This window comes from Bradysia coprophila, unplaced genomic scaffold, assembly GCF_014529535.1.
Source record: "Bradysia coprophila strain Holo2 unplaced genomic scaffold, BU_Bcop_v1 contig_732, whole genome shotgun sequence".
In the NCBI taxonomy this organism is placed as follows: Eukaryota; Metazoa; Arthropoda; class Insecta; order Diptera; family Sciaridae; genus Bradysia; species Bradysia coprophila.
In genome coordinates, this window is record NW_023503972.1 from 3,942,207 (window position 1) to 3,967,373 (window position 25,167).

The following is a 25,167-nucleotide window of genomic DNA, read 5'->3' on the forward strand; positions in this document are numbered from 1 at the left end:
CAATTCGAACAGCACATTTCGCGGTTCCTTAATTATTTAATGTTAGTTGTATGCCATACCTGTGGAGGAGTCGTAGCTCTCAAAGAGCTCCAACGATGATTCATCTATCATCATAATGAAGGAAAATTGTTGGCTACTGAATTTTCCCATAAGGCACGTTTGCTCAGAAAAACTTTGTTAAGAATTTTTTCTAGAATGAATCGGTTGCTTTGGCAATGTCTAAAGGGAACATTTGCAATGGACCACATCCACAGAGCAATCCAAAATGTTTTCTTGAATTCATCACCATTATTATTAGTATCGAAAAGGTGTTCAATGACTGTATTTGCTGGGGGTGATGTCTTTATAAAAGTGAAAGTATAGAAGTTCCTTTCATAAATCTTTGATAGATCGAACGATTTTCCAGACTATATGAATTAGATTCCCGTCAAAGTGTTCGAAAGCTAATAAAGTCAACTCTTCAATAACATGGAAAATATTGCCTCGAGGCTTCTATCGAGTGCCGGAAAATGTCACTTATCGATATATTTTGCTAAAAATAAATTAATTTAAGAAAAAAATCTCCAAAAGGAGAGGATACCCGTAAAATGGTTGTCTGGAACAGGACTATTTTTAGAAATTTGTTTGGAATTTTTTTTCCAAAATTTCCAAAAAATTGCCAAAAATTTCCAAAAACTGCGAACGTCCAAAAACCAAATTTTCCCACCATTTCGAACGGTTTTGGCAACTGCTTAATCAGCCTTGCGTTTTAACTGACTCTCGATTATTTCTTGACACTATCAGGTTTCAAATGAAGACGAGCATGATTAATTTGAAAGATGAGAGCGTCAATAATCAAACAAAAATCATTGAGAGCCGGCTAAAACATAAGTATGAGCTCCGGAGTTGCCAAAACAGTTCGAAATTATGGAAAAATTCGGTTTCGGTTCGCAGTTTTTAGAAAAATTTCCAAAAATAGCTCCTGGCCTGGAAAGCTAATTTGAGTGAGGGTGAAATGGCGGAGAAAACACTGTTAAATTACGCGATCGAATTCATTTAGCGATCAGTGTCTAACATTACAATGTTAAGCGAAATGTGTTCAACTCAATGTTTAACTTAACTGTAATTGAAATTTTTGGCCTAAGACCCACCCGTATTTTATGTAAGAGAAAAGAAGAAAGAAAGAAAAACGAGAAAATGACAATTCGGTGACAGAATATTCGATTTTTTTTAATAAATCAAAATGAATTCAATGTGTATAAGGGCGCAGTGAAGTTTTTTTTTTGATTGATTACCAAGACAATTATTTGCAACTAAAAGCAACTCCGCATCGTCGACTTATTAATTGTAATTTTTAATTTAAATTTAAATTAAATTAAATGATAAATACAGAAAACAAACAAAAACTCTCTGTATTAATCGGGGATTAATGATGGATTTGCAATCTTTTTATTCATCAAAATTATATGAAAGAATAAAAAACAAAATGAAATAAAAAATATTCTGTTGACCAATATCAGAAATTGTTGTAATATAAAACGTAGTTGGTTAGACGCGAATCGCCTTGCTTTCTTATAGATTTTAGGCATACAAAAATTACTAAAATAAAACACATACACACAGATTTAAATACCTAGTTGTTATACAAACCATCAATAAATTATTATGCGTGTCACAGAAATTAATTAAATTTTCATAAAATTATAACGAAAATGAGTTTTTATTCCGGAATTTTATCATTAATCGCATTAAATTGGGGTGCCAGCCAACATTTATCGGAATAATTATCGAAGAACACCTGAAGTTCCAACTAAAACTCACTAGCTTTTACAGAACAAATTCTCCTAGCAGCTTCAAATCTATGTATCTATATCTATAATCAGACCTACATACAAGCACTGAACCAAGCAAACCAAATTTTCAAAAGGGACCTTTTAATCAAAATTCTCATATAAATTAGGTTTGTAAGGTTGCCACAATACTGAAGATCCGATGACTTCTTTAAGAGGAATCTACACATGGCTAAATTGTTGCCTACATTTCCGGGCGAAATTATTATTATTTTGATGATAATTTTGAATTCTCATCCTTTTTGGAAAAAGACGACCATCGTTTGGTGGTAAAATGTGTTAGCTTCAAGTAAAATATTGAAATGTTTGTGGTGATGTAGCCTAAGTTCGAAAAAACTTAAAATATGTGTCAATTTTCGTGAAATATTGAGTTTTCTCGGACTGAGGTTACATCACCACAAACATTTAAATTTTTACTTAAAGCTAACACATTTTAACACCAAGCGATGGTCATACTTTTTCCAAAATTATTATTAAAATAATAATAATTTTGCCTACAAATGTCGGCAACAATTTAGCCTTGTGTAGATTCCCCTTAAGAGCAGTGGACCCTTTGCAAATTTGTAGCCTGCATTTAGGCGGAAAAATATTCGTTTTTTGATGATTTCTCTGAATCAAAATCTTTTTTGAAATAGTGAAACCATTAAACTTTTAAAGGAAAAATTGGTTTGTGAGTCTTAGATACTTGGAGAAACCTAAGCAAATTTCATAAATTTACACAATCTGCAATTTTTTTCTTTAAGAGCGCTCACGCAAAAATGTGTTACTTTTAAAGGAAAAATTGGTTTGTAAGTCAAAACTCTACCCTCTTGGATAAATCAATGCAAAACGTGTAATTTACACATTTGCAACGGTTTCTCCAAGTGGAGTTAAGTTATTAACCACAAACCAATTTTTCCTTTAAAAGTAACACATTTTTGCGTGAGCGCTTTTAAAGAAAAAATTGGTTTGTGGAGAAACCTTTGCAGATAGTGTAAATTTATGGAATCTGCTTAGGTTTCTCCAAGTCTCCAAGACTCACAAATCAATTTTTCCTTTAAAAGTAACACATTTAGGCGTGCTTTAATGGTTTCACCTTTTTCACACAAATGTAGGCTACAAATTTGCAAAGAGTCCATTGCTCTTAATAAGTGTAGGGAGTCATGATTCGACTTGAAAAAGCTTCGGTTTGGCCGACTCATTAGCAGCGTTATAGATTTAATCAGTTAGGGTGATCATTTCTGATCAATGCACACAGATCATGGGATCCTTTGTGCTACCCTGTCATCATGAAAATCTTGAAGCCCTTTTCAGGACCTCATCTCCTTCTCAACCTATTGCCTTACGCTCTACACGAATCACTCCAGGCGAGCAAACTGATCCCTATGATTAGGTACCAAAATGATAGCTAATCCTTAGGGCAGAAAGCAAAGAGTGACTGGCGTCAACCTCGTTTCATTAGACTGTAAATTCTAGAAAGCCACTGGGAGGACAGCTGTGTCTCACCCCTTAGGCCTTACACTAATGACAGCGAGTAAGGCAACATTGTCGCCCGAATCACAGTCCTTGTCATTGGGATTGATAAAGCCTGTGATTTACATTTCGCTCGATATTGGCCTGGTCCAGTCTCATATTTTATAAGACCAGCCCGTTCGAACGTAAGCTTTCTCTGCAGTGGGCCAATATGAAAGCCGAGCCAGGCAGAAGCGTCACTCAGCAACGCACCACCAAAAGGTCAACCGCCAAACTTTACCACTATTTACCCCAAAAGCCCTTACTTCCAAATTAGACTGACGGACGAGCCACCTTTGAGACGAGGACCTTCGGGGCAAAAAGCGAAATGACAGCGTTTCCAGACGATGGCACACCACTGAATAGCACAACGACCCGACACAGCGACCATATCGTCCCTTTGCAAAGAGTTTTGCACGACATGGAATACATTCCTCGAATATAAATTCAGAGAGATGTACCCTGATCAAGTGTACGTTGTCTTTGCGAGGAATCAAAATAAAAGCCGGGAAAAACTAGCATCTTTCAGCGGCATAACACCACCAATCCATCCGTCGACCTTGTCCACTCTATAGCCCGAAAGCATAAGCTCAATGAATAGTCCGGATCATTTTACTCATATAGAAGCAAAATAGGACCCAGTCATCAGTGAGTAAACTTTTAGACCATGAACCAACCGAGAGCTAAGGCTGCCGAGTGAGGCAAAGCAACTAAGAGTCCTGGCAGTGACACACCACTGAGAAGAGTACCAATCTCGCCAAGCCTTCCTAATGTCTCCTCGCAAAGAAATTCCGCTCACAGCGTCCAAAAATTCACCGAAGTATGTTCTCGAAATATTCGTCATTTGCAGCGTTACTAGAAGATAATGTTACAGTTTAATTGGGGCTCTAAGCTAGTTAGTGTTTCGTCCATCGAAAGTCAGAAGCAAATGTGGTAATGAAAGGAGAAAATACAATTTCCGCGTGAATCATTTATTGTTTCTTTTGTTCAAATAACAAATTCCTTCACCTAAATACATAACGTGGATTTGATACAATCTCCGAACTCTTTGCTGACATTGTAAGCAATATTTTTCAGGAAATTTCTCTGAACCAAGATGTGGGCTTTGCCAAGAAACGTGGCAATGTTGCTACAAATTCGCTTCCTTTGTGCGCTATCTACCTGCTCTTCCAAATAAAATGTTGCCAACGAAAAGTAATCATCATCGTAGTCGTCAATGCGTTCGATCGCTGTATCATTTGCTTCAAGGACGAATTGTTTGAAATTGCTACCAGGACTACTGAAACTATTCGGAAAATAAATGGGTCCGGATGGATTGCTGTTCGTATTTGTTTCGAATGGACATTTATTGACTGAAGTGTGTGCAAAATTAGTTCCGAGTCGGTGTAGCTGAGCATCAGAATAGGAGAAAATTCTAGCCTGAAGGATGCGGTCAGGACTTGAAGCAATGCCCGGCACCAAATTGGACGGATTGAAAGCTAGTTGCTCGATTTGAGTCAAGTAATCTGTTGGATTTTTATCGAGAACCATTAACCCGACGGGAATCAGAGGATAGTCTTCCCTTTTCCAGAACTTCGTTATATCGAATGGGTTCTGATAATGCTTTGTGGCTTGATCCAGTGTCATCACTTGATATGATAACGTCCAACTTGGATACTCTTTTCGTTCAATTCTAGTCCTAAGGTCCTCAATCAGAAAATCTGGATTTGTACCCGCCATTTGTATTGATTCGTTCAATGTAAAATACTCCTTATTCTGTTGATTCGATGTCCAGTGCAATTTGACGTAAACGGCCGAACCTTTGGCATTAATCAATTTGTAAGTGTGAACCGAATGACCATCGATGTAAGTTAGTGATTTCGGCATTGCTTCGTCCGAAAACATCTGTAACGTATGCAGTGTTGTCTCCGGACATAAACTGGTAAAGTCCCACCAAGCCGTATAATCGGTAAGATGAGTGTACGGATTTCGTTTGCGCGATCGATTCAAGTCAGCGAATAGCATAACGTCTCTAATCGGAAACACTTCTCCATTCATCCCTACAAAATCATATATTCCATCATCGGTATAAAATTTGGTGGCAAATCCCTTCGGGTCGATAGCCGTGTCTGCACTACCACTTTCCCCATGTACCGTTGAAAATCGTACAGCAACATTCGTTCTTTGTCCCACAGACTGTAAGAAGCCGGCTTTAGTGTACTTTGTCACGTCATTGGTGACAATAAAATATCCCAACGCCCCAGCACCTTTAGCGTGTACAATTCGATCGAGAATCCGTTCACGATTATGTGATTGCAACTTTTCGAACAAAGAAAAATCTTCGGCAAAGGATGAACTTCTACTGCCGACGGTTGGTGTAACTGGGGCAGAACGATTTGTGATTGTATCGGAGATTCGTTTAAGTATGCTTGCCCCGTTGCCACCATAATTGAATGTCTGATTGAATGCGGTGGTGAAGCCTACAAAACAGGTCATTATCTAATTCATCTACAGTGTTATTTGTGTTTTTCAATTATTGTCACAACTCAATATCCCGACGGGTTGTGAATATTTTCTTGGAGGGTATCGGAATCCGTTTCAGAATATAGTAACGCAAGTATGTCTGCTGTTTAAGGTTAAGAAGTACTAGATTTAATGATGACATTTCATTGATCCACCTCACTATATCAATGAAAGCCTTTTGATATTTTAAGTAAAGTGCTCATGTTAAGTATGTGGGACGGATAGAGTGAATGGAACACACAAAATTCAAGTATTCACATCTTTTTAAAACCAAAATCAATCGTGTTGCGCTTCTATTGAGAACAATAGAACCCATAAAGTTTCGGCATGTCTGGCACGAGTGTCACTCGTTATAGTCGCGCAAAAGGTTAAAAATTCAAAAATCTATTCAAGACAACATTCAGTTCTAACGCCAATTCACGCTGTAAGTGTGCCAAAAATTTGAATTTCAAGTGAACGAATCGATGAAAAAGTGAACCGAAAAATACATTTCAACGCTTCATTGTAAAATGACGCTGCGTTAGAAAGAGTGCGTGAAAAAGATTTTGAATTTCGACCGTACTTACGGCGTGAATCACACACTGGATACTGAAAAGGCGTTTTAGCTTCAATTCAATTTACTTTACCTTACTTTACTTTACGATAAATCGAGCAAAGCCCACAACTTAATTTTACCTTTTACATTAAATGTACTACCGCCAGCTTCAGAAATCTGAAAGAATTTAGTTTAAAAATAACAGGGTTAACTTTTAAGATATAAGTGTACTGGTTGCACAGTACCTTCAATAGCGCTAACACCACAATAACAAAAAAATTTGCCGACCTCATCTGGCTTTGGTGTATGAAAATCCATTAACTGAATAAATTTGTTGTTTTTCCATTTTATTCTATTTAGTGTACGCGTAGTAAATATACGTATTTCTTTTGTAAATTTCAGCTGATTATACAATTGTGACGACAGCTTTGCTAATTTAATGCTCGTACGATAGATAGTAAGCGAGCGTAACACAAGTAACTTCCTTTGCTTAGTTTTGTAACTGACATCACGCACTATCAACGCACTCCAATAACAGACACAAGAAGAGATTTTTTTTAACGGTCATTTGGCCCCACTTATTTTGTATGAAACGTCCGACATAAACCAACATAAAAAAATGAATTTATATGAGAATTTTAGACTACTGCGTCGTGGAGACCTCTTATTTAACTATGTTCTCATGCCTTCTGTTCTCGTGCCTGTTCTTGGAGTGCGTTGGCACTATCCATTGAGACCCCAAACGATCATATCACAAAAAGAGATTGAGTTGATTTTTCACAATGTATCTCAACCTCAACCCATCAAATTTTGGAAAATGGATAGTGCGTGAGATATCGTCTGTTATAGTGATTAAAAAAAAGACGATTTCTGCAACTGCGCTGCGAAAACTGAACTTTTTCATGCGTGATTTGGGTGGCGATCGAATGGTCTTTTTTCTCTGGTTTTCTATGTTTTACTTTTCACCACTAGTGGTGAAATGGATTTTCATATATAATATGCTTTTCGTCACTAGTGGTGAAATGGATTTAGTTTTTACCACTCCTGAACATCTGAACCATTGTTTGCCCTGACCAAATTTCGAACCACCGACACCACAACCCAACGCTTATCGAGCAACACTTAACCATTCGGCCATAGATTTGTTCCACGTAACTGTAAACACGAACTTTGACAACCCTAACAACGACAATTTCATCCACAGCAACGTCGCTTACGTGATATTTCATACAAATCGAGCAACGTCGCCTACGCGATTTACACAGAAATATTTTTGAGGTTATGGTTCTGTGGATGAAATTTGACAATTCATATAGATCATTTTCATCATACGGTACTTGTCAACGTAACCCCATTTAAATTTTCGTCAAGTAGTCCTTAACCTCAATCAATTGACATTAACTGCGTTCAATTTACTGATTTTTATATGAAAATCGTTCGTTCAATTCATTCGATATTTTCGACATGTCTGACAGTTGGGATCGTGTCTGACGTTTACAAGGTCAGGAAAATGATCTATGGCCTTGGAACAAACCTATTGATATATATAATCGCAGTGAACCAATTTTTGCGTACCAAGCGTACATAAATGCAGTCTACTTGATCGTTCATGCCATATTTCGTTCATACAGTAGAATGTGTGTTAAAGGTAGAGTTATGTTTTGCATTTCAAAAGTTCATTTTTCGCATTCTGTTGCAGAAACCGTTGAATGCAACACGTTGCGAAAGTGGTAGTTTTTGTGACACGATGTGGTCATATCTAGTGACAAAAACTACCACTTTTCGCAACTAGTTGCATAAATTACTATTTCGCGACCACTTCGGAGACCATTTTGATAAGGGCCATCACAGCCCAACAAAAATGTTTAGCGAAAAAAGTTGTTCCACGAAATTCTCAGAATGGAACGACGATTCATTTGAGCCATCGTTCGTTTGGATCGCCGTCGCCTTGAATCCCGACTGTTCGAAGTTCCTTCGAATTGACTTTAATATTGGCTATATTGACTCAGTTGACTGCGAATAGAAACAATATTGACTATTTGCAGATGACCGCGAACAGTCACTTCGTAAATAAAATTGTGAATAACTCGAAAAGCGCAAATAGTATCTGATCCTATTATAAAAAGGTGTTCAAACAGTAACTGTTCGCTTCAAAACAACTTCAAGGGTATCGAAATGAGGTGGTACCGTTCCATTTTGTATCAAGCATTTTAAAACTTGCGTCAATAGAGAGGTAGAGCACAGGTGATCAAATAATTTTTCTATGTTTATTATTCACGATCCTACGTTACAATGTTTTTTGACTGTATGGACCTATATAATTTCAACTGCTAATTACTCTATAATCATAGGATGGAATTTTTTGCCACTTGGACAACTCGTTCCAGAGATATGAGGAATGTAAGTTAGGTGTAGGAAGTGTAGGTGTGAAGGACATTACGGGCTGAATCGGCACATGAATAAGTTGAGTCTTTCGGACACTCCGAGATGTTCCTGCGATCTAGAAGAAGAAACGGGTGCACACTTGATATGTGATTGCCCAAAATTTCTTCAACTAAGACGCAGGATGCTCGGAGACTACGAGATGGTTCCTTCGGAAATTGCTGCAGTAGGACCTGACATCTTAGACAGTTTCCTATCGGCAACAGGAAGGCTGCCATGATTTACATGATGACCGGGAATGAACCCAAAGGATCAACAGATCTGTGTTTCGAGATCTTAAATGATCGTCCCAAACTGATAAAATGCGACACGCGTTGACCATTTTGATTGTGCTGCAGCGCTGCATAAACTAGGGTCGCTGTCTTGCACATTAAATTCTTCATCGTATTTCTACCCTATCAGACAAAGCGCAGCAGGTTGATCAATCGCGAGTTGCGTATAAGACTTGACCGTTCTTATTTGCTGCAAAATGGAATGACTACAGTCAGAGGCAGTGAAATTTCAGCATTAATTTGCTTCAGCTGTTTTTCAGCTGATCGACCCATGCAATCAAAACTTTTTGTACTTGTCTATACTGTTGAAGCGGCTACACGCACGCGCGTGGTAGTGGAAACACCGTATAAAGACCAGTTTTGATTGTATGTGTGGATCAGCTGAAAAACCTGAAGCAAATTAATGCTGAAATGACACTGCCTCTGACTGTAAGGACAGAAAATTAGAAAACGATTAAATTTCTGCGGTTTTTAGGCGTTTTCGCAAGTTGTAGCCCGAAAAATTAGTGATGGGCACCGGTCGGTGATATGGTGTAATATCATGCAATAAGAATGTAGCCGCACAATGACATGAAAATCGAGAAAATAATCGTCGGATTTCCAAAACGATTCGCGCCAAATTCTTGCTTTAAAATTCAAATTTGTATATGACAAATCAGTTTTGGCAACATCGCAAAAAGAAAATTGTTCCAGTCTGTTCAGTCGGGACAAAACGTTCATAACATTGAAATAAGTGGAACGAATAAGAAGAAGAAACTCACGATGACTTCAACAAGGAGATTGCAAAAGGTAAATTTTATTACATTTTTTCGAATGGGTTCCAATTTCGACCACTTTGCTGAACCGTTATAGTGCAATGTGATAACGGAATTGTTCCGAAAACATTTTCCTCCGAGCCACTATTCTTCGGCTCGAACTTTTTATCCAAAATCGAAATTGAGGTTATCACCCATTGTATTCGCAATCATCGACTTTAGAATCAGCGATTGTGTATTGTGTGTGCTGAAATAATTAACGCAAAAAATGTAAATTTTTTCCCCCAGGAACTGGCCGATCTTCGTGCATCGGACCTGAAGTCATTTAAGGATATTCAAGTGGATGACGCAAATATTCTAATTTGGAATGGATTAATTGTTCCGGTGAGTTTTGTTTGTGCCGAAGCGAATTTGTTAGCATTTTTTCGCAGTGAAGTGAAAATTTCTGAAAAATTTATCCGAGAACTACATTTTGTGAGTCATTTCATCGTAGAATGTAGATTCGATACATACATGCAATGTAGTTAATCCGACGTAACGCCTTAGTTGTTATCATATGGGCGATAAATATTAAAAAAAAAAAAAAAACGTTTGACGCTTTAACAAACTAACTCATTGTATTCGAAATGGAAAAACTTTTTGTTTTATGTGAAGTCTACAAAACAAAAGGCGATTATGATGTGTGGTTAATAGACATTTCGTTTGTGGCTTTTTGAATGGGCATTGTCAGTTCGTTTGATCAGAAATATTGAATTAATTTGAGATTTGATAGGCCTCCCAATTCCTATGGAGTGCCGGATTTTCCGTATGCCTATCCGTTCAAAAATGTTGAAACAAAATTGACCTCATAAACGGAACGTTCAGATTAATGTGACGTTGTAACGTTTCACAAGTGGCAAATGTATCGCCATTTGTAGAGATTGAATCTGTTACTTCTACCGTTTACGTTAACAGTATCGCCTTTGGTTTGATACGAAATCTCTGTTTCATTAATTTATTGTCCGTTTTGTCGTTGCTGGAGAGCGATTATTTCCTTATTATCATTTTGACCGTTGTGGGTCGCGTATACTGCCTTCTGTTGACAAACTACCCATAGCCTTACACATTTTTAAACAGTCTGACTTCACTGTAAAAGACTGTGTATAGTCACCGTAATAGAGTGTGTCTCATCCGAGGTCTAATCATAACAAGTATGAAACTCTATCACCGAAATAAACGTCAAGCCCTGACTAATATGCGGTCTTGCTTAGCAACAACCATGTCGAAAAGAAATGAAGTACCAGATCTGAAGTCGATTTGTTAAAAATACTTAAATCTCATGATCCGGCTGATATGCTTTCCATCCGTCAAAGGTTAAAAACCGCTAATGTCAATTCGAAAATATGAAACGTTCAATAAGTAGAAATACGATCATCTCTGTCGAATCGACAGTGTCGATAAATCGATAATGAAAATACGCCTGGGGTTAAATTAATTAAAATAAACTGAGGTCATACCATTCAGAGCTTTACGTTCATGGTACATTGTTTTCCATACTGCCAGTCTGGGTGGGAAATGCAAAGACAGATTTTTCGTTGTATGATCGTAAACTGATTCATTCCAATCGACGACAAAGTTTATGCGTGCAGCTATGCATCCGGCAAAAACCATTGATATTTCGAACATGGCCTGTTTTTATCATAACTAGTTATTTGACTCAACGTAAGAAGAACAAACTGAATTTTATTGACTTACAGTCAAAGACATTCATTTTTCAACATAAATTTGCTTCAGCTGTTCTTCAGCTGATCCACACATACAATCAAAACTGGTTTTCCTTGTTCATACGGTTGAAGCTGCTACACGCACGCGCATGATAGTGGTAAAACCGTATAAAGACGTATAAACTGTTGTGATTGTTTGTATGGATCAGCTGAAAAACAGCTGAAGCTAGTTTATGCTGAAAATTGACTGCCTTTGACTGTAATTCGTCGGACTGTATTTAATGGAACTGTCGAGGGAACTGTAAATCAATCAAATATTTAATAACGCACTGAAGCAAACATTTTCCTTTGTGGAATCAGCGTTAACCGAACTTGATCATTTTTCTACTTGATCAGACTTTGGTATAAAATTCAAAAAATTAGATTGGAACTCACCAGTGGCAAGCGTAATTCTGCTTTTGCATTGATAGTGTTGAGGAGGATTGAAGTTGGCAGCCATACGTGAGGTATATTTACAATACAACGAAAAACATCTGCGTAGCTTTAGTGTGACGAAGTTAATTTGAAAGAGCTACGGTATGGTTGGATCGGTTTTTCATTGTCGTCTTAGTAATGCATCTCAATTTTGTGAACGATGACATTCATATCACTCACAAACCACTCACACGAAACGAAAATTCTCAAGATATTCACACATTGTCTTAAGGCCATGTTAGGAATTTGGAAATGTGAACTAAACTCTGAGCTAGCAATCCGCTTAAAATGGGTGTTGCTAAACGGTTCCAGTGATGGAAAGTTTGTCATCCTTCTGTTGGCTTGACAATTTGCAATTTTTCCGGAAAACGACATTGATTGGAAGAGTTACCAGACATCGGGGACGGATTATTCTTCTGGCTGGCCGCTGGCGTTAAAAATGTTTGGAAATGTCGGGCATTTTTATTGTATAAATCAGGTGAATCCGATCACCTCTGTTATGTCCATTGCCTGTTAAAAGTCGTTAGGTGCATATGGAAACTCTAGACAATACTTTGAATTATAGGGCGATAAGCTTGCTGTTTCTGAAAGCTTAACAAACTTCCTCGAAGATCAACGTTCAGGTTGATTTTATGTTTTGTCGCTACATTACATTTTCCTCTACCCTATTCACTCTACCGTCATGCCTGTTTTCTAACGAATTTTGTGTTTTGTTTTGCTTTTCAGGAAAATGCACCGTACAACAAAGGTGCATTCCGCATCGAGATAAATTTTCCCGCCGAGTACCCGTTCAAACCGCCAAAAATCTGCTTCAAAACGAAAATTTACCATCCAAATATCGATGAAAAGGGTCAGGTGTGCCTACCGATAATTAGCGCCGAAAATTGGAAACCCGCAACGAAAACGGATCAAGGTAAGAGGAAAAAATAATTTTTCTCTCACGGTACATTACTATGAACCACCATTTAGTCATCCAGGCACTGATAGCTCTGGTCAACGATCCTGAGCCGGAACATCCGCTACGGGCTGATTTAGCCGAAGAATTTCAAAAGGATCGCAAGAAATTTTTTAAAACTGCTGAAGAATTTACCAGAAAACACAGCGAGAAGCGACCAAATGAATAAGATGTTAGCTAGTTAGTTATTTAAAAAAAACAGAACAACAACGGAACAGAAATGAGAGAAAGAAATTTTTGCTCGGCAGAGCCTTTTCCCAATGATTTGTCATAACTGTGCAGTGAGAAATTGATTTTCCTTAATTTTTTTTTTTCGTTATTCTTACTCCTCTCAATTACACTTTGTGCTACTTATTGATTTTTCGTGTCACACTATTGATCTCTAGTATTAAAATCGGTCTGTATAAAGTCAACCGATTTCTATAATGCATTTTCGTTCGAATTTTTTTTTAAAACTTTTTTCCGGGAAAATGTATGCGTGTGTCTGTGCAGTCGGTAGATTTGGCCTTGGCCACAGCGCGCATGTTTAATAATTGTACTTTTGAAAAAATTGGACAAATGACATTTTATCGATTCTATTTTGTTCGGTTTGTGAATGAAATTCATTTTTGGAAAATAAAAAGAGAAAAAAAATCTTTGAAATTGTGGAGCTTTTTGTAAAATTTGAAATTTGAAACTTTTTTCTTCTTTTTTTTGTAATTTTTACTTTAACAAATAAATTATAAATTTAGTTAAATATGGAAGATCATCAGAGTTTTGTTTTTGCGAATCAGCGGAGATCCGAACCACTTGCTGGTAAATTCATTTACCGAATTTATCGAAAATGTAGAATGGAATGGGCACGATATAAAAAGTAGGAATTCAACTACGAAGACTCCAGATCGTCAAGAAAATGTGTTGCGTTTGAATATAGTTAGAGGCAGTGAAATTTCAGCTTGAATTTGCTTCAGCTGTTTTGCAGCTGACTTGTTGATACGTCTTTATACGGTTTTACCATTACCACGCGAGTGCTTGTGGCAGCTTGAACCGTATAAACAGTCTTGATTGTATGTGTGCATCAGCTGAAAAACGGCTGAAGCAAATTCATGCTGAAATTTCACTGCCTCTGACTGTACATCTGACGACCAATATTGGTCGTTCTATTGTTGAGCTCACCTTCGTCGTCACGTTCGCCGTCACATGACATGAAGTTTTCAATAACAGGCACTACTGCTCAGATTGAAATCGACAAAATTTAGTTGAGATTTACCTGAACCTGGTCATAACCTGAGGAAGGAATTCAAGTTTTCAGGTTTATAAATTCAGATTAAATTGAAAATTATCCGCCGAACGCTTTGGCAACGGACCATCAGAGGATCATATGAGTAAGTGTTGTTGTATGTATCCAACAATCGAAACAATAAGTGAGACGAATTTTAATTTATGAAAAAAGGGTGAAGTGCGGAAGCTGCAAGGTTGCGATATTTTGAGAAAATGCTGCCAAAGGTTACTTGATGGTAACAACAAAATCACAATAACCAATCACACTCTTGATATATCTGACGTATCAACACGCTTCTAAAAAAAAATTGGTACGACACCGGCTCTAAATGAATATTTTTTTTGGTAGCAGATGATCCGAGGGGTGAACCACTCTGAAATAATCACCAAATGATCCAAATAATCACCAAATAATCCTTCGAAAAAAAAAGAGTGGTTCACCCCTCGAGATGATCTAAGTTCAACGTTGTTCATTCCGCCGAAAATTCCGAACAAAATGACAACTGGAACCAAACCGTGTCCTGCACGGTAAAATTAACTGATTTCAAGTCCGTAAACTTCGGATCATGAATAAAACGTTTAGCGAGGAAATTTGTGAATTTGTTAAAATCAGATTTCTCTATTATAATGGGATGTGTCAATGTCAATTAATTCAGTTATTGTTTGCAAAACCGCCGAATCCACCGAATCCAAATCCAATAAGATAATTGTTAGTGTAACGTATGTTTCAAAATGAAACGTTCAGGAGGAGGTAAACTTGGTACGACAAACGACACCGGATTTGGGTCTAAAAATAAATAAACAAAGTTGTTGCAGATGATCCACCGATTATTGGAACAGAACCGTGTCCTGCACGATTTAAAAAAAACGAATTCAACTACAGAAACGTCAATTCGTGGAAATTCGTCCGACGACCAATTGGAGGATCTATTCATGAGGTCACCTTCGCGGTCAGGTTCACCATCACTTGGAAGACAGACAATTTCAGAATTCCCACTCCTCCTAAAGCTCCTAAAATTCATAAAATGGACCAAATCCTCCTAAAATCCTCATAAAACTCCTAAAACTCCTAAAATGGGTTCAAGCTTCAATAAATCTGAAAAACTAGAAAAAAAAACCTGAACAACGCTGTGATATCGACGGACACCACCAATTTTTTACTACAGAGTGCGTTGCAAATACTCTTTGATGACAATTTTTAGTATTCAATTATCTCTTTCGATTTTGATTTAAAAAAATTTTGATTCTGGCAAGTTCTACATTCAATTTCCAACATTGTACGGAAATGAATCCGAGCTTTTTTTACGTTACGATTTGGCAATGGGTTGTTGATACATACATAATTTACAAAATTAAGAATAAATAAAACTATAAACTCATGCGGGTTACGACAGGACCTAACAGACAGACAATAAAAAGCACAACTAAGCTCTAGAAAATAAACCAATTATCCATTTATCATTTTATTAAACAAACAAGAGCAGGGATGCTTAGACTTTGATGAAGATTCAGATAAAGATGGGGATGGTCAGGGAAGTAAAGATACAAGCTATATGGTAGCAGCGATGTGAAAAATAGTAGAGACTACTTACTCAGTCTAAAACGGTCCAACAAAAAAGTACCGAGAACTTGATTTTCAGTATACTCGTTAGTTGGTTTTACGTGTGGTATCGTGATGGTATCAATTCAGACTTGCAGCATCGCTAAGGACCAATTTTTGGGATTTTTTCAAAGACCGAAAGAAGTTGAAATTGGTTTTATGACTGTTTTATTGGTTTCGTTAGAGTTGTGTGTCGTTGAAGTATTGAAATTATATCCGAAGAAGTTTTTTAATGCATATCTGTGGAGTTTTTCTTAATGCGTCTCTATAAAAGACCGTTGATTTCATTTGATTTTTTCAGAGTTTTTTTTTTGAAGTGTTACTGAACTTATAGGTCATTTCGGACAGATGTCCATAAAGCTTTTTCCATCGTTGCAAACCGTTCTTTTGACCTGCAAGATATTGCTACCTCGATGCTACGTATATACATGGGAAATCTCTGAGTTTGCTTACCATTGGCTGACTATTTGCGAACCAAAGGACCCGTATATGACGAAACAGTGTCTTTGTTCGAGTATTAACTCAACATTTCTTTTACGGAATCTCGTGCTAGGCTCATTTATGAGTATACTCTTTTAGAAACAATTTTGGTCTTTCGAGTTAGTTAGTTGCTGAATTGCAAAGTTAAAAATTGTGGTAATTTTGGTAATTTTCGAAGGTCGACGTTCTCAGTTAAATTCTTTTATGCATTAAAATTTTCTAAAATACCGTAAGTCATCCTAAAATTATCAAAAAATTAGTTGAAAAACCTCCTAAAATTCTCCTAGAATTTTCTAAAAAACCTCCTAAAATCCTAAAATTAAGAGGCGTTCGAAGTCGTGGGAACTCTGCGAATTTAGTCCGACGATAGTTCATCGGAAATGGACGCACATGTATCGGGCTGGGGCGTAGACGTCAGAAATTCTTCAGATCAGAATGCATAATCCGGTCAATCTGAAAGTCGACAAGATCCTAATGCATCATCGAGTCAATCTGAAAGACGAGCATCGCTAACCGACAAAAGTGAAACGGAATCTGATCAATCGTCACCGTTACTTGAAGGTCATCTGATCGAAGATGCACGTGTATCGGGCCTCATCGGTCGTTAACCGGAAAATCTACCTCGCAGCCTCAATGGGCGACAACCGAGAAAAATGGCACGGAGTCCGATCGATCTGAGAACGAAAAACCCGTCAGGAAACGGTGAAGTAGCACCACAATGGATGATTCCACACATGCCGTTGATTTAGATACGTTGTCTACAAACGATGGGATACAGGGACTCCAGCTGCCAAAAAACCGACGAACTAGGCTATCCTATTCCGAAGGTCTGCAACAATTTTTTTCTTCAAAAGACGACTTCGCCACAGCGACTTTTAAGCCTAGACTTTTAGGCGGATAAGTGCCTATTTTCTTGTTTCTTTTCTTATTTTTAAAGTAGTTTTGAATATGTTGGTCATATGTTGACGGTCTGTGAATGGGATGTGAAATGTTAATAAAAACCTTTTTATATGAATTAAACACTACGCTGAGTGGCTTTGTTTTATTAATTTTGTTTTCTATTCGTACAACTTACTCGTCTAATTTATATAGGGTGCTAAAAGCTATACGGATTACAATAGTTATGGAGTAAAATGATACAGTGTTTGCTGTGCAAAGTAAAGATTATGATAAAGCATTTCCATTAGACACCATTTTCAATTCTTTTTCTTTGTAAATATGTAAAAATGGCAGATTCTTTTAAACCACAAAAAAATTCATCCGGAGGTTGTGGATTCCATAATGTGGAATTATTCTACGAAAATTTTCATGAGTCTCGGACAGAAATAACAAATTTTTCAAATTCAAATTTTCAGTTTCTTTCTTTTCCTTTTTTTTTTATTCAAATTAAGTTCAACCGAATTCACATCAAACGAAGCGAAACGAAGAGAGTTCCATTAACCGCCTCTATTCCATGCACTCCTCCCCCATGTACCACCGAAAAAAAACACTATCAAAATAATCGGTACCCCAGCAAAATGTACAAACAATTTCATAATTCATTTTGAACGACAAAATGTGAAACGACATCAAAATCTAACAATTTCTGTCCACATTTCTTAACCAAATTACAATTTTTCTCTTATGTACAAATCTCTACGCAATATTCAGGTGCTCATTATACGAAATCGATTTCTAATCCACAGCGGACAATTCGGTCTTCTTTTGTTTGTTGTTGTGCTGCTGTAAATGTACCTGAAACGGAAATGATTTGGCGATGGAGAAATGAAAGTTACAATTTCGTTCACATTGATGTTTCGGTTTAAAGAACTGTAAAAAATGGCATCTCGGATCGATAGGTGGAGTACAAGGTCAAGGACAAAGTTTTCCACACCACAATCGCGATACCAGTTCACAATTCATGTGGCACACGTAGTGTTTGATTTTTATTTACCGAACATCTAAAGATACGACTACTAAACTATGCTACTGTACCGACAGTGCAATCGTACACATCAGTTTCTCATAAGGCTGCAGCATGAAACCTACATATTGTTATAGCACCCAAGACGAAATATGTTCTGGCATCAGGGGCCTGGCGTCTAGGTCTAGCATAACAAGTCAAATATCCGAATTTTTAATATGTCAGGCACGACGTGACATCCAATAAAAATGGTATTGTCAAATGCCGTACTGTATATGACACCATTCTGACATTTTGACACCAATTCGGTTATCGACACTATGTAGTCTGGCTTGGATTTGCTGAGCATACCCTAGTGACGGTCTCCAATGCTCTAAGAAAAACTTGCCACACCGACCACTTTTCGTCTAAAGTAAATTCTAACAATACGGCACAGGCTTCACAAATACCGACCGTATGACTAAACTGATAAATGTACGTTTGCCCCTCGTACTGTACCGTAATAATATGAATAATTTCACTGGCGTACCGGAAGAATTTAATAAAACGGGTAAAATCACCCGCAACAAACTTACTTTGAATTCATTTGTGTTTGTGAACTGCTTGTTGCAATGTGAACAAATGTAAATTTTGTCGTGGTTCAATTTCTGTTGATGCGACTGCAGTTGACTGATTGTAGTGAAGCTTTTCTGACACACACCGCATCGAATGTTTTTCTGGAAGAGAACGATCGTATTGGTCAATAAAGTTTTAATTTTTAAATTTTAAATTCAAAATGATTTGAACAACAACAATAGTTCACTGAAAGTCTTTCTGTGTTGTAAGGATTACTTCGAAAGATTACTTCGAAACACTGAGACTATGCTCCATCCGTAATTTAATTTGGTTTGGCTATTCGAGAAATCGACTCCAGATTAAGGCTCGGAACAGGCTAGGTTGACCTGACACTTGAGATTCAGGTTATTTAAACCATTGAGCACTGATATATTCAGAGACATTGTGTAAGGACGAACTTTTCCTGACCCTTGGTATTTCTGAAGAGAAAATGACGTCCGTGCAGATGTAGGAGGAAAGAATGGGAAAGACAAAATGTGTGGCACGTCATAGGCACTTTTCGAAAATGTATTTGAGGGATTCTTTCGAAAATCCACCTATCAAAATCGGACCCATTTCGTTTGGGATTATGGTTTGAATGGTCTTTGCTAGTAGACCTTAAAATAGGCCTCACACAGTCTCGAGCCACACCTGGTTGCTGGTGGAAGATCTCCGAAGTTGGAAAAATAGTGTTTTTTATCCGAATTTTTTTGGCCGTTGTAAATGATCGTTCCGGGTGAGATTGGGCTCGTTGGAAAGCTGAGCTTAATTACTTTCGGGTCATGCCTAGTTTGATTAGATTCCATGATATATGTTTGCAAAAATGTGCAAGAAAAAGTTTCAAAATCTGTGTGAACTTTAGACAGGTCTGGGCTGGTACTGATGACGTTTAATGTGAACCTAACATGCTAGTTGTATCATATATTGTCTAAGCTTTCCGTTGATACCTCATTTGTAGTGCTGGTGATTGCTGACGCTGAGATAACAGAACTTTATGTTAGTACAACCGCTACTCGTAAAACTCGCCAGCAATCACCAGCACTGCAAATGAGGTATCAATGAAAAGCTTAGAAAATGTATGTTACGACTAGCATCTTAGGTTCACATTAAGCGTCATCAGTACCAGCCCAGACCTGTCTAAAGTTCACACAGATTTTGAACAAAATTTCTTGCATTTTTTGCAAACATTTATCAATGAATCTAATCAAACTAGGCATGACCCGAAAGTACTTGAGCTCAGCTTTCCAACGAGCCCACTCTCACCCGGAACGATCATTTATAACGGCCTAAAATTTCGGATAAAAAACACTATTTTTCCAACTTCGGAGATCTTCCACCAGCAACCAGGTGTGGCTCGAGACTGTGTGAGGCCTGTTTTGAGGTCTACTGGCAAAGACCTTTCAAACCATGTATATATCCATCCCAGACGAAATGGGTCCGATATTGATAGGTGGATTTTCGAAAGAATCGATCATTTTTGATTCGCTTCATTCACCTCGTCCATAATTTCTTGATGATTTTGCATACTCGATCCAATTGCAACGTAAAATTTTGTTTTTCGTATCGGAAAAACCATTTAGGTCAGTACGAAATGCTGACTGATGGTAAAATACTGAAATTGTCTTTCACAATTAAACCGATCGAACAATAATTGTTGGTCATTCAGTTCTTGCAGTTACAATCGACAACAGTTTGTGCAAAATGGTAAGTATCGATAAAGAATGCTAATAAAGGACGATTTTGTAAATCTTAAAAAATTCGACCGTGCTCGTGGTTCGACTATAATTTTGAATTGTGCACGTTTCCGAATCGACCATCGGTATTTTTGGCCACATACCAAAGTCGACTTTTTACTTTTTCCAAACGTTTTTGATTGTGACAGTGTGGATTGTATAAAGTAGAAATTACAAGAAACGAGACAAAACTTTCTTTGTATCAGAAAACTGTAAAAGCAAAAACCATTCATTTAAGGACAAAACCGGCAAAACCTACGGAGAATCACTGAAGGAGGTAAAAGGTCGACCACCGATACATCCAGCTAGTTATCCAGATCGGGGTATGGTCTCTGCACAATATTACAAAGACTTGCGTCAGATAACGGGACGTCCACCAATCCGACGATAAATGTAAAGTATTGCTACAAAAACGTTCAATAAAACAATGCCTTCCATTGTCATTTCAACCTTTCAACCGTCCTGCATGTTAACCCAAAACAACGTATCGCACTTGTGTCTTTGCGTTAAAAGATCTTTCAAAGAATAATGCATGTCCTTCAACCAGTTATTGGTCAAAGTCACATTGAATCTTATAAATGTTATCCCTTATCAAAGAGTCGTAACACGTCACGGTAAGTACCTATGACCGAAATTGTTTTTCGATCGAATCCGAAAGGAATAAATTTTTGAAATCTTACCTCTAAGTGAGTTTGTCGATGTCGATATAGAATGGTTTTCGATTTAAATTCCTTGTTGCACACTTTACACGTTGGTATTTGCTCCGGTGGCTTCTGTTAATGGGAATAGACGAATTGAATAACAAAAATTCCGAAAGTTCTATCTTTGAATACACCACAGTGGACTGTGGCTCTATAACGAAGCGGATTTATTTTTGATGACAACGTTTCGTTATAGAAAACCATCCACTGAACCACACCCAACTCACTTCGTGCGTTTTCATATGCATTTTTAGCATTCCCGGTCCCTTGAAACTTCGACCGCATATGTTGCACTGGGGCTGCTTTTTACAGTTTGCCTGAACAAAAACATTTTTGACAAAAAATAATACTTTCGATCATCATCGGGTCCGTACCTTGATCCAATTCGAATGCGATTTCATGTGCGTGTTCAGCCATCGAACGTGTTTGAATTCCTTCCGGCACAGATTACAGATGAATCTGCCTGGATATGGGCACGACGTTTGCATACTAATGAATTCGGCTGTCGAACGAACAGAAAGAATTTTCAAAACAATCTGCCCCACACAGTTGTCGGTAATGTGTTCCTACCTAAATATTCCTTGTCTTCACACTCGGATTCATCGGTCAGGTCCAGTGTGAATACCGTTTCTTCCTCTGTTTCTTCTTCCTCGATTTCAGTCTCAATTTGTTCGATTTGTTCAATCATTTGCACATCGTCACTGCTCTCCACCTCTTCCTGATGCAGTTGCGCGGTCACAGTAACCAAATTCTTTAGATCTGAGAACGACAAACGCTCTCTGATTTCGCCTTTTCAACGAAATGAACCATTCACACTACTTACCATCTTCCGTATAATATTGTGTCTCTCCGTGCACGTCCGGCTGCTGCACGATAATTTCACATCGATCGTCACTGGTTCGTTGGATTTGCAATAGTTGTGCCGGCTGTCCATTTTGTTGTATCATTTGAACAGTCCCGTTACCCGTTTGCACCAGATGCAATTGCACATTTTGACCCGACTGCACATTTTGTGTATTGGTTTGGATCATCTGTTGACCCTGCGGCGTGCTCACTATTTGTCCAGCATTTATAATTTGAGCGTTGTGCAGTTGACCATTTGTTATGATCATTTGTGGGGCGGGTACAATGTCCTGACGTGTGATTTGAATTTCCTGGCGTTGATGGTGCTGCTGTTGTTGTTGTTGTTGTGGTTGGCTTTGTACCTAAATTTATTGAAATTGTGGTCACGCTGGTCAATTTGGCCAAAATCAACGAGATCTACCTGAACGTGGTGATGTGCATTGTCGTTCCGATTTAACTGAATTTCGTTTCTGTGGATCTGTTGAGGCAGCTCGATCTGGGTGATGGGTTCTTCCACAATGACAGTGATTCCCTTGATATATTGGCGCAGTTGTTGATCCGATTTTTCCACACGTGACTTGAATGCATGACATCGACTGACTTGATGTACACATTGGATGCAAATTTTATCGGGCCATCCATCAGTTTCATCGACCTGAAATTTTACAAATCAACCTAAAGAACTCGTCTGAACCGCTACATCACTGGATATAGTGTTTCCGAGTCCCTGGCACAATTTTTACATGCAAGAGACAAAAACAACGGCCAATAACTAATCTGACTGGAGGACCAGAGTTTATTTGTTGAGTCAATGTGGTAGGTATGCAACCACCGGTGTAAAAATGAACAATCGAATCATGCTAGGGTTTACCAGTCGAGAAAAAGAATTTCATTCGTCAGTAGCTTCCATCCAGCACAATTTTAGCATTTGATTTTGTTTGGTCTAACATTGGGTGTTGTAATTGAAATGTCAAATGTTCACAGACATCCCCCTATTCCACCCGCAGTATTACAAACAAACACATCAAAACACTAAAATCTTTGCTAGGTGGTCAACCGAATGCTTCATTGCAGAATGATATTGGATGTTTTTGTGAGAGAGCCATTCATTACTGAAGTGTTTTGTCATCGAACTTTACCTGGATCCTCGCACATTCCATTAACAGTTCAGCAATCATTTCACCGAATAGTGGTCTCATATCCTTTTTCACCGTCAAACAGACCCTGCAAATTTTATCAAGTTCCAATGTTTTTATGGGGGGAAGCTGATCGACCATTGTATAGCAAAATAATTGTATACAAACACGTCACATAAAATTTATGAATTTTTTTTTGTACGAATCGGCCTTTTCGACGTTTCACTTCAATGGCACCGTGTTTGGTCACTAGTTTGCCCGTTTCACGGAATAAAATTGGATCAGTTTCCGTCACTTGAGTCACTCAAAACAATATTTTTCGATTTTATTGTGATAAGTTAGGAATAAACTTCAGCAAAATTTATGGGGGAGAAAAAAGAGAATGGATGAAAGATGGGGCTACAGTGACATCTGTGGTGTGTTGAGTAAACGTTTCGTTTTTTCATTTTTGATTTCAGCGCAAATTCAGTTTTTGAATTAGCTACGGAGTGTGAGAGCTATTCGTATACAATATATAACGAAGTAAAGTGATGAAATGAATATGAATACAAACTCACCCGACATTCTTCCATCATCCGAAATAACGATAATCGTTTTGGGCTGCGTCAAGAATATTTCTGAAAACAAACTGAGTCTGTTGTGAAGACATTTCCAATGATGTTCTCCGAAGATTCATCGACTATTCAGCGAAAATTCATCGACTATTTACTGAAGACCCATCGACTACTCACCGAAGATTCATCTGCTATTCACCGAAGATTCATCTGCTATTCACCGAAGATTCATCTGCTATTCACCGAAGATTCATCTGTTATTCACCGAAGATTCATCTGTTATTCACCGAAGATTCATCGGCTATTCACCGAGGATTTATCTGCTATTCACCGAAGATTCATCGGCTATTCACCGAAGATTCATCGGCTATTCACCGAAGATTCATCGGCTATTCACCGAAGATTCATCGGCTATTCACCGAAGATTCATCGGCTATTCACCGAAGATTCATCGGCTATTCACCGAAGATTCATCGGCTATTCATCGAAGATTCATCTGCTATTCACCGAAGATTCATCTGCTATTTACCGAAGATTTATCGGTTATTCACTGAAGATTCATCTGCTATTCACCGAAGATTTATCTGCTATTCACCGAAGATTCGTCGGCGATTCACCGAAGATTCTTTGGCTATTCACCAATTCATCTGCTGTTCACCAATTCATCTGCTATTCACCAATTCACCGATTAAGCGAAGATTCACCTGCTATTCACAGAAGACTCATCGGTGATTAACCGAAAATTCATTGGCGATTAACCAATAATTCATCGGTGATTAACCGAAGATTCATCAGCGATTAACCGAAGATTCTTCGGCGATTAACCGAATATTCACCGGAGCTTCATCGGCTATTCACCTGAGACTGAAAAAGTTCGCAGACATATATGCCATCTGTCGCGTTGCTACTTAATATTTTACTGATATCGCTAGAAGTGATGCATTCTGTGACCGAGCCAAGAAATTTGACCAAGTGTTTCCTTATCTGATATCCGATTCCATAACAACTGCTACTATAGTAGCATTTTCTTCGAGAGTCACAATTTTTTGAGTGCGACCACTTCAAAAAAAAAGGATTCTTCATTCAACAGTTATGAAACCTACAAAGATTTGAATCTACAATTCTGTTAAATTTACAAAATGCTGGAAAAACTTTTTTGAAAACGGCAAGCCTGTAGCCATGCAATCATTTTAATCTGTTACTTCGATTGTTGGGTTTCACCTAGGGTTGGGTTTCAAACAAAATCTTTGACTTCATTAGTTGACCCGTCCGTTTACTGGCATGTGACTTACTGACTCATCCCTTATTTCACTTGATTCTCTGATCACCAGATCGAAACAGTGTTTAAAAGTCCTACTATTGATTCTCTGCGAGTCATACTATCATGAAGTGGCCCCTTCCGATG

At 37.9% G+C, this 25,167-nt stretch overlaps 3 protein-coding genes and 1 long non-coding RNA gene across 5 annotated transcripts; 1 reads left to right on the plus strand and 3 right to left on the minus strand.

Annotated features, from left to right (window-relative positions):
* Positions 1 to 4,278: 4,278 nt before the first annotated feature.
* Positions 4,279 to 6,681, minus strand: LOC119084214 (catalase-like). Its single transcript, XM_037194109.1, has 3 exons — positions 6,603 to 6,681; positions 6,498 to 6,534; positions 4,279 to 5,779 (listed from the first exon to the last, which is right to left on the minus strand). Exons 1-3 carry the CDS (start codon positions 6,648 to 6,650, stop codon positions 4,329 to 4,331), a joined length of 1,536 nt encoding a protein of 511 aa, XP_037050004.1. The 5' UTR covers positions 6,651 to 6,681; the 3' UTR covers positions 4,279 to 4,328.
* Positions 6,682 to 7,159: 478 nt separating this feature from the next.
* On the minus strand, positions 7,160 to 25,152 carry LOC119084230. The gene is made up of 3 exons (XR_005089025.1): positions 25,143 to 25,152; positions 25,051 to 25,057; positions 7,160 to 7,295 (listed from the first exon to the last, which is right to left on the minus strand). It is a non-coding gene; the product is annotated as an uncharacterized LOC119084230 (long non-coding RNA).
* LOC119084227 (ubiquitin-conjugating enzyme E2 L3-like) lies at positions 9,741 to 13,501 on the plus strand. Its single transcript, XM_037194126.1, has 4 exons — positions 9,741 to 9,860; positions 10,115 to 10,210; positions 12,730 to 12,916; positions 12,973 to 13,501. The coding sequence occupies exons 1-4, from the start codon at positions 9,834 to 9,836 to the stop codon at positions 13,125 to 13,127; spliced, it is 465 nt and encodes a 154-aa protein (XP_037050021.1). The 5' UTR covers positions 9,741 to 9,833; the 3' UTR covers positions 13,128 to 13,501.
* On the minus strand, positions 17,308 to 23,609 carry LOC119084216 (zinc finger protein 236). Of its 2 annotated transcripts, none has more exons than XM_037194111.1 (9): positions 23,212 to 23,609; positions 22,494 to 22,727; positions 22,053 to 22,434; positions 21,800 to 21,988; positions 21,604 to 21,731; positions 21,457 to 21,546; positions 21,209 to 21,301; positions 18,777 to 18,917; positions 17,308 to 18,032 (listed from the first exon to the last, which is right to left on the minus strand). In XM_037194111.1, the coding sequence occupies exons 1-9, from the start codon at positions 23,347 to 23,349 to the stop codon at positions 17,973 to 17,975; spliced, it is 1,455 nt and encodes a 484-aa protein (XP_037050006.1). In that variant the 5' UTR covers positions 23,350 to 23,609; the 3' UTR covers positions 17,308 to 17,972. The 2 variants fall into 2 exon arrangements, with proteins under 2 accessions (XP_037050006.1, XP_037050005.1); XM_037194110.1 differs by having other exon boundaries at positions 22,053 to 22,429; positions 22,492 to 22,727; positions 23,212 to 23,593.
* Positions 25,153 to 25,167: the final 15 nt, after the last annotated feature.

Excerpts from the sequence above, each read along its gene's own strand:
- LOC119084214 (XM_037194109.1), bottom strand. The coding sequence starts at position 6,650 with ATGAGGTCGGCAAATTTTTTTGTTATTGTGGTGTTAGCGCTATTGAAG. Across the intron at positions 6,535-6,602 it reads TGGTGTTAGCGCTATTGAAG|ATTTCTGAAGCTGGCGGTAG; the intron begins GTACTGTGCAAC and ends AAATTCTTTCAG. Across the intron at positions 5,780-6,497 it reads TAGTACATTTAATGTAAAAG|GCTTCACCACCGCATTCAAT; the intron begins GTAAAATTAAGT and ends CCTGTTTTGTAG.
- LOC119084227 (XM_037194126.1), top strand. The coding sequence starts at position 9,834 with ATGACTTCAACAAGGAGATTGCAAAAG. Across the intron at positions 10,211-12,729 it reads GGAATGGATTAATTGTTCCG|GAAAATGCACCGTACAACAA; the intron begins GTGAGTTTTGTT and ends TTTGCTTTTCAG. Across the intron at positions 12,917-12,972 it reads CGCAACGAAAACGGATCAAG|TCATCCAGGCACTGATAGCT; the intron begins GTAAGAGGAAAA and ends ACCACCATTTAG.
- LOC119084216 (XM_037194111.1), bottom strand. The coding sequence starts at position 23,349 with ATGGTCGATCAGCTTCCCCCCATAAAAACATTGGAACTTGATAAAATT. Across the intron at positions 22,728-23,211 it reads TGGAATGTGCGAGGATCCAG|GTCGATGAAACTGATGGATG; the intron begins GTAAAGTTCGAT and ends GTAAAATTTCAG. Across the intron at positions 21,547-21,603 it reads CGCATTCGAATTGGATCAAG|GCAAACTGTAAAAAGCAGCC; the intron begins GTACGGACCCGA and ends GTTTTTGTTCAG.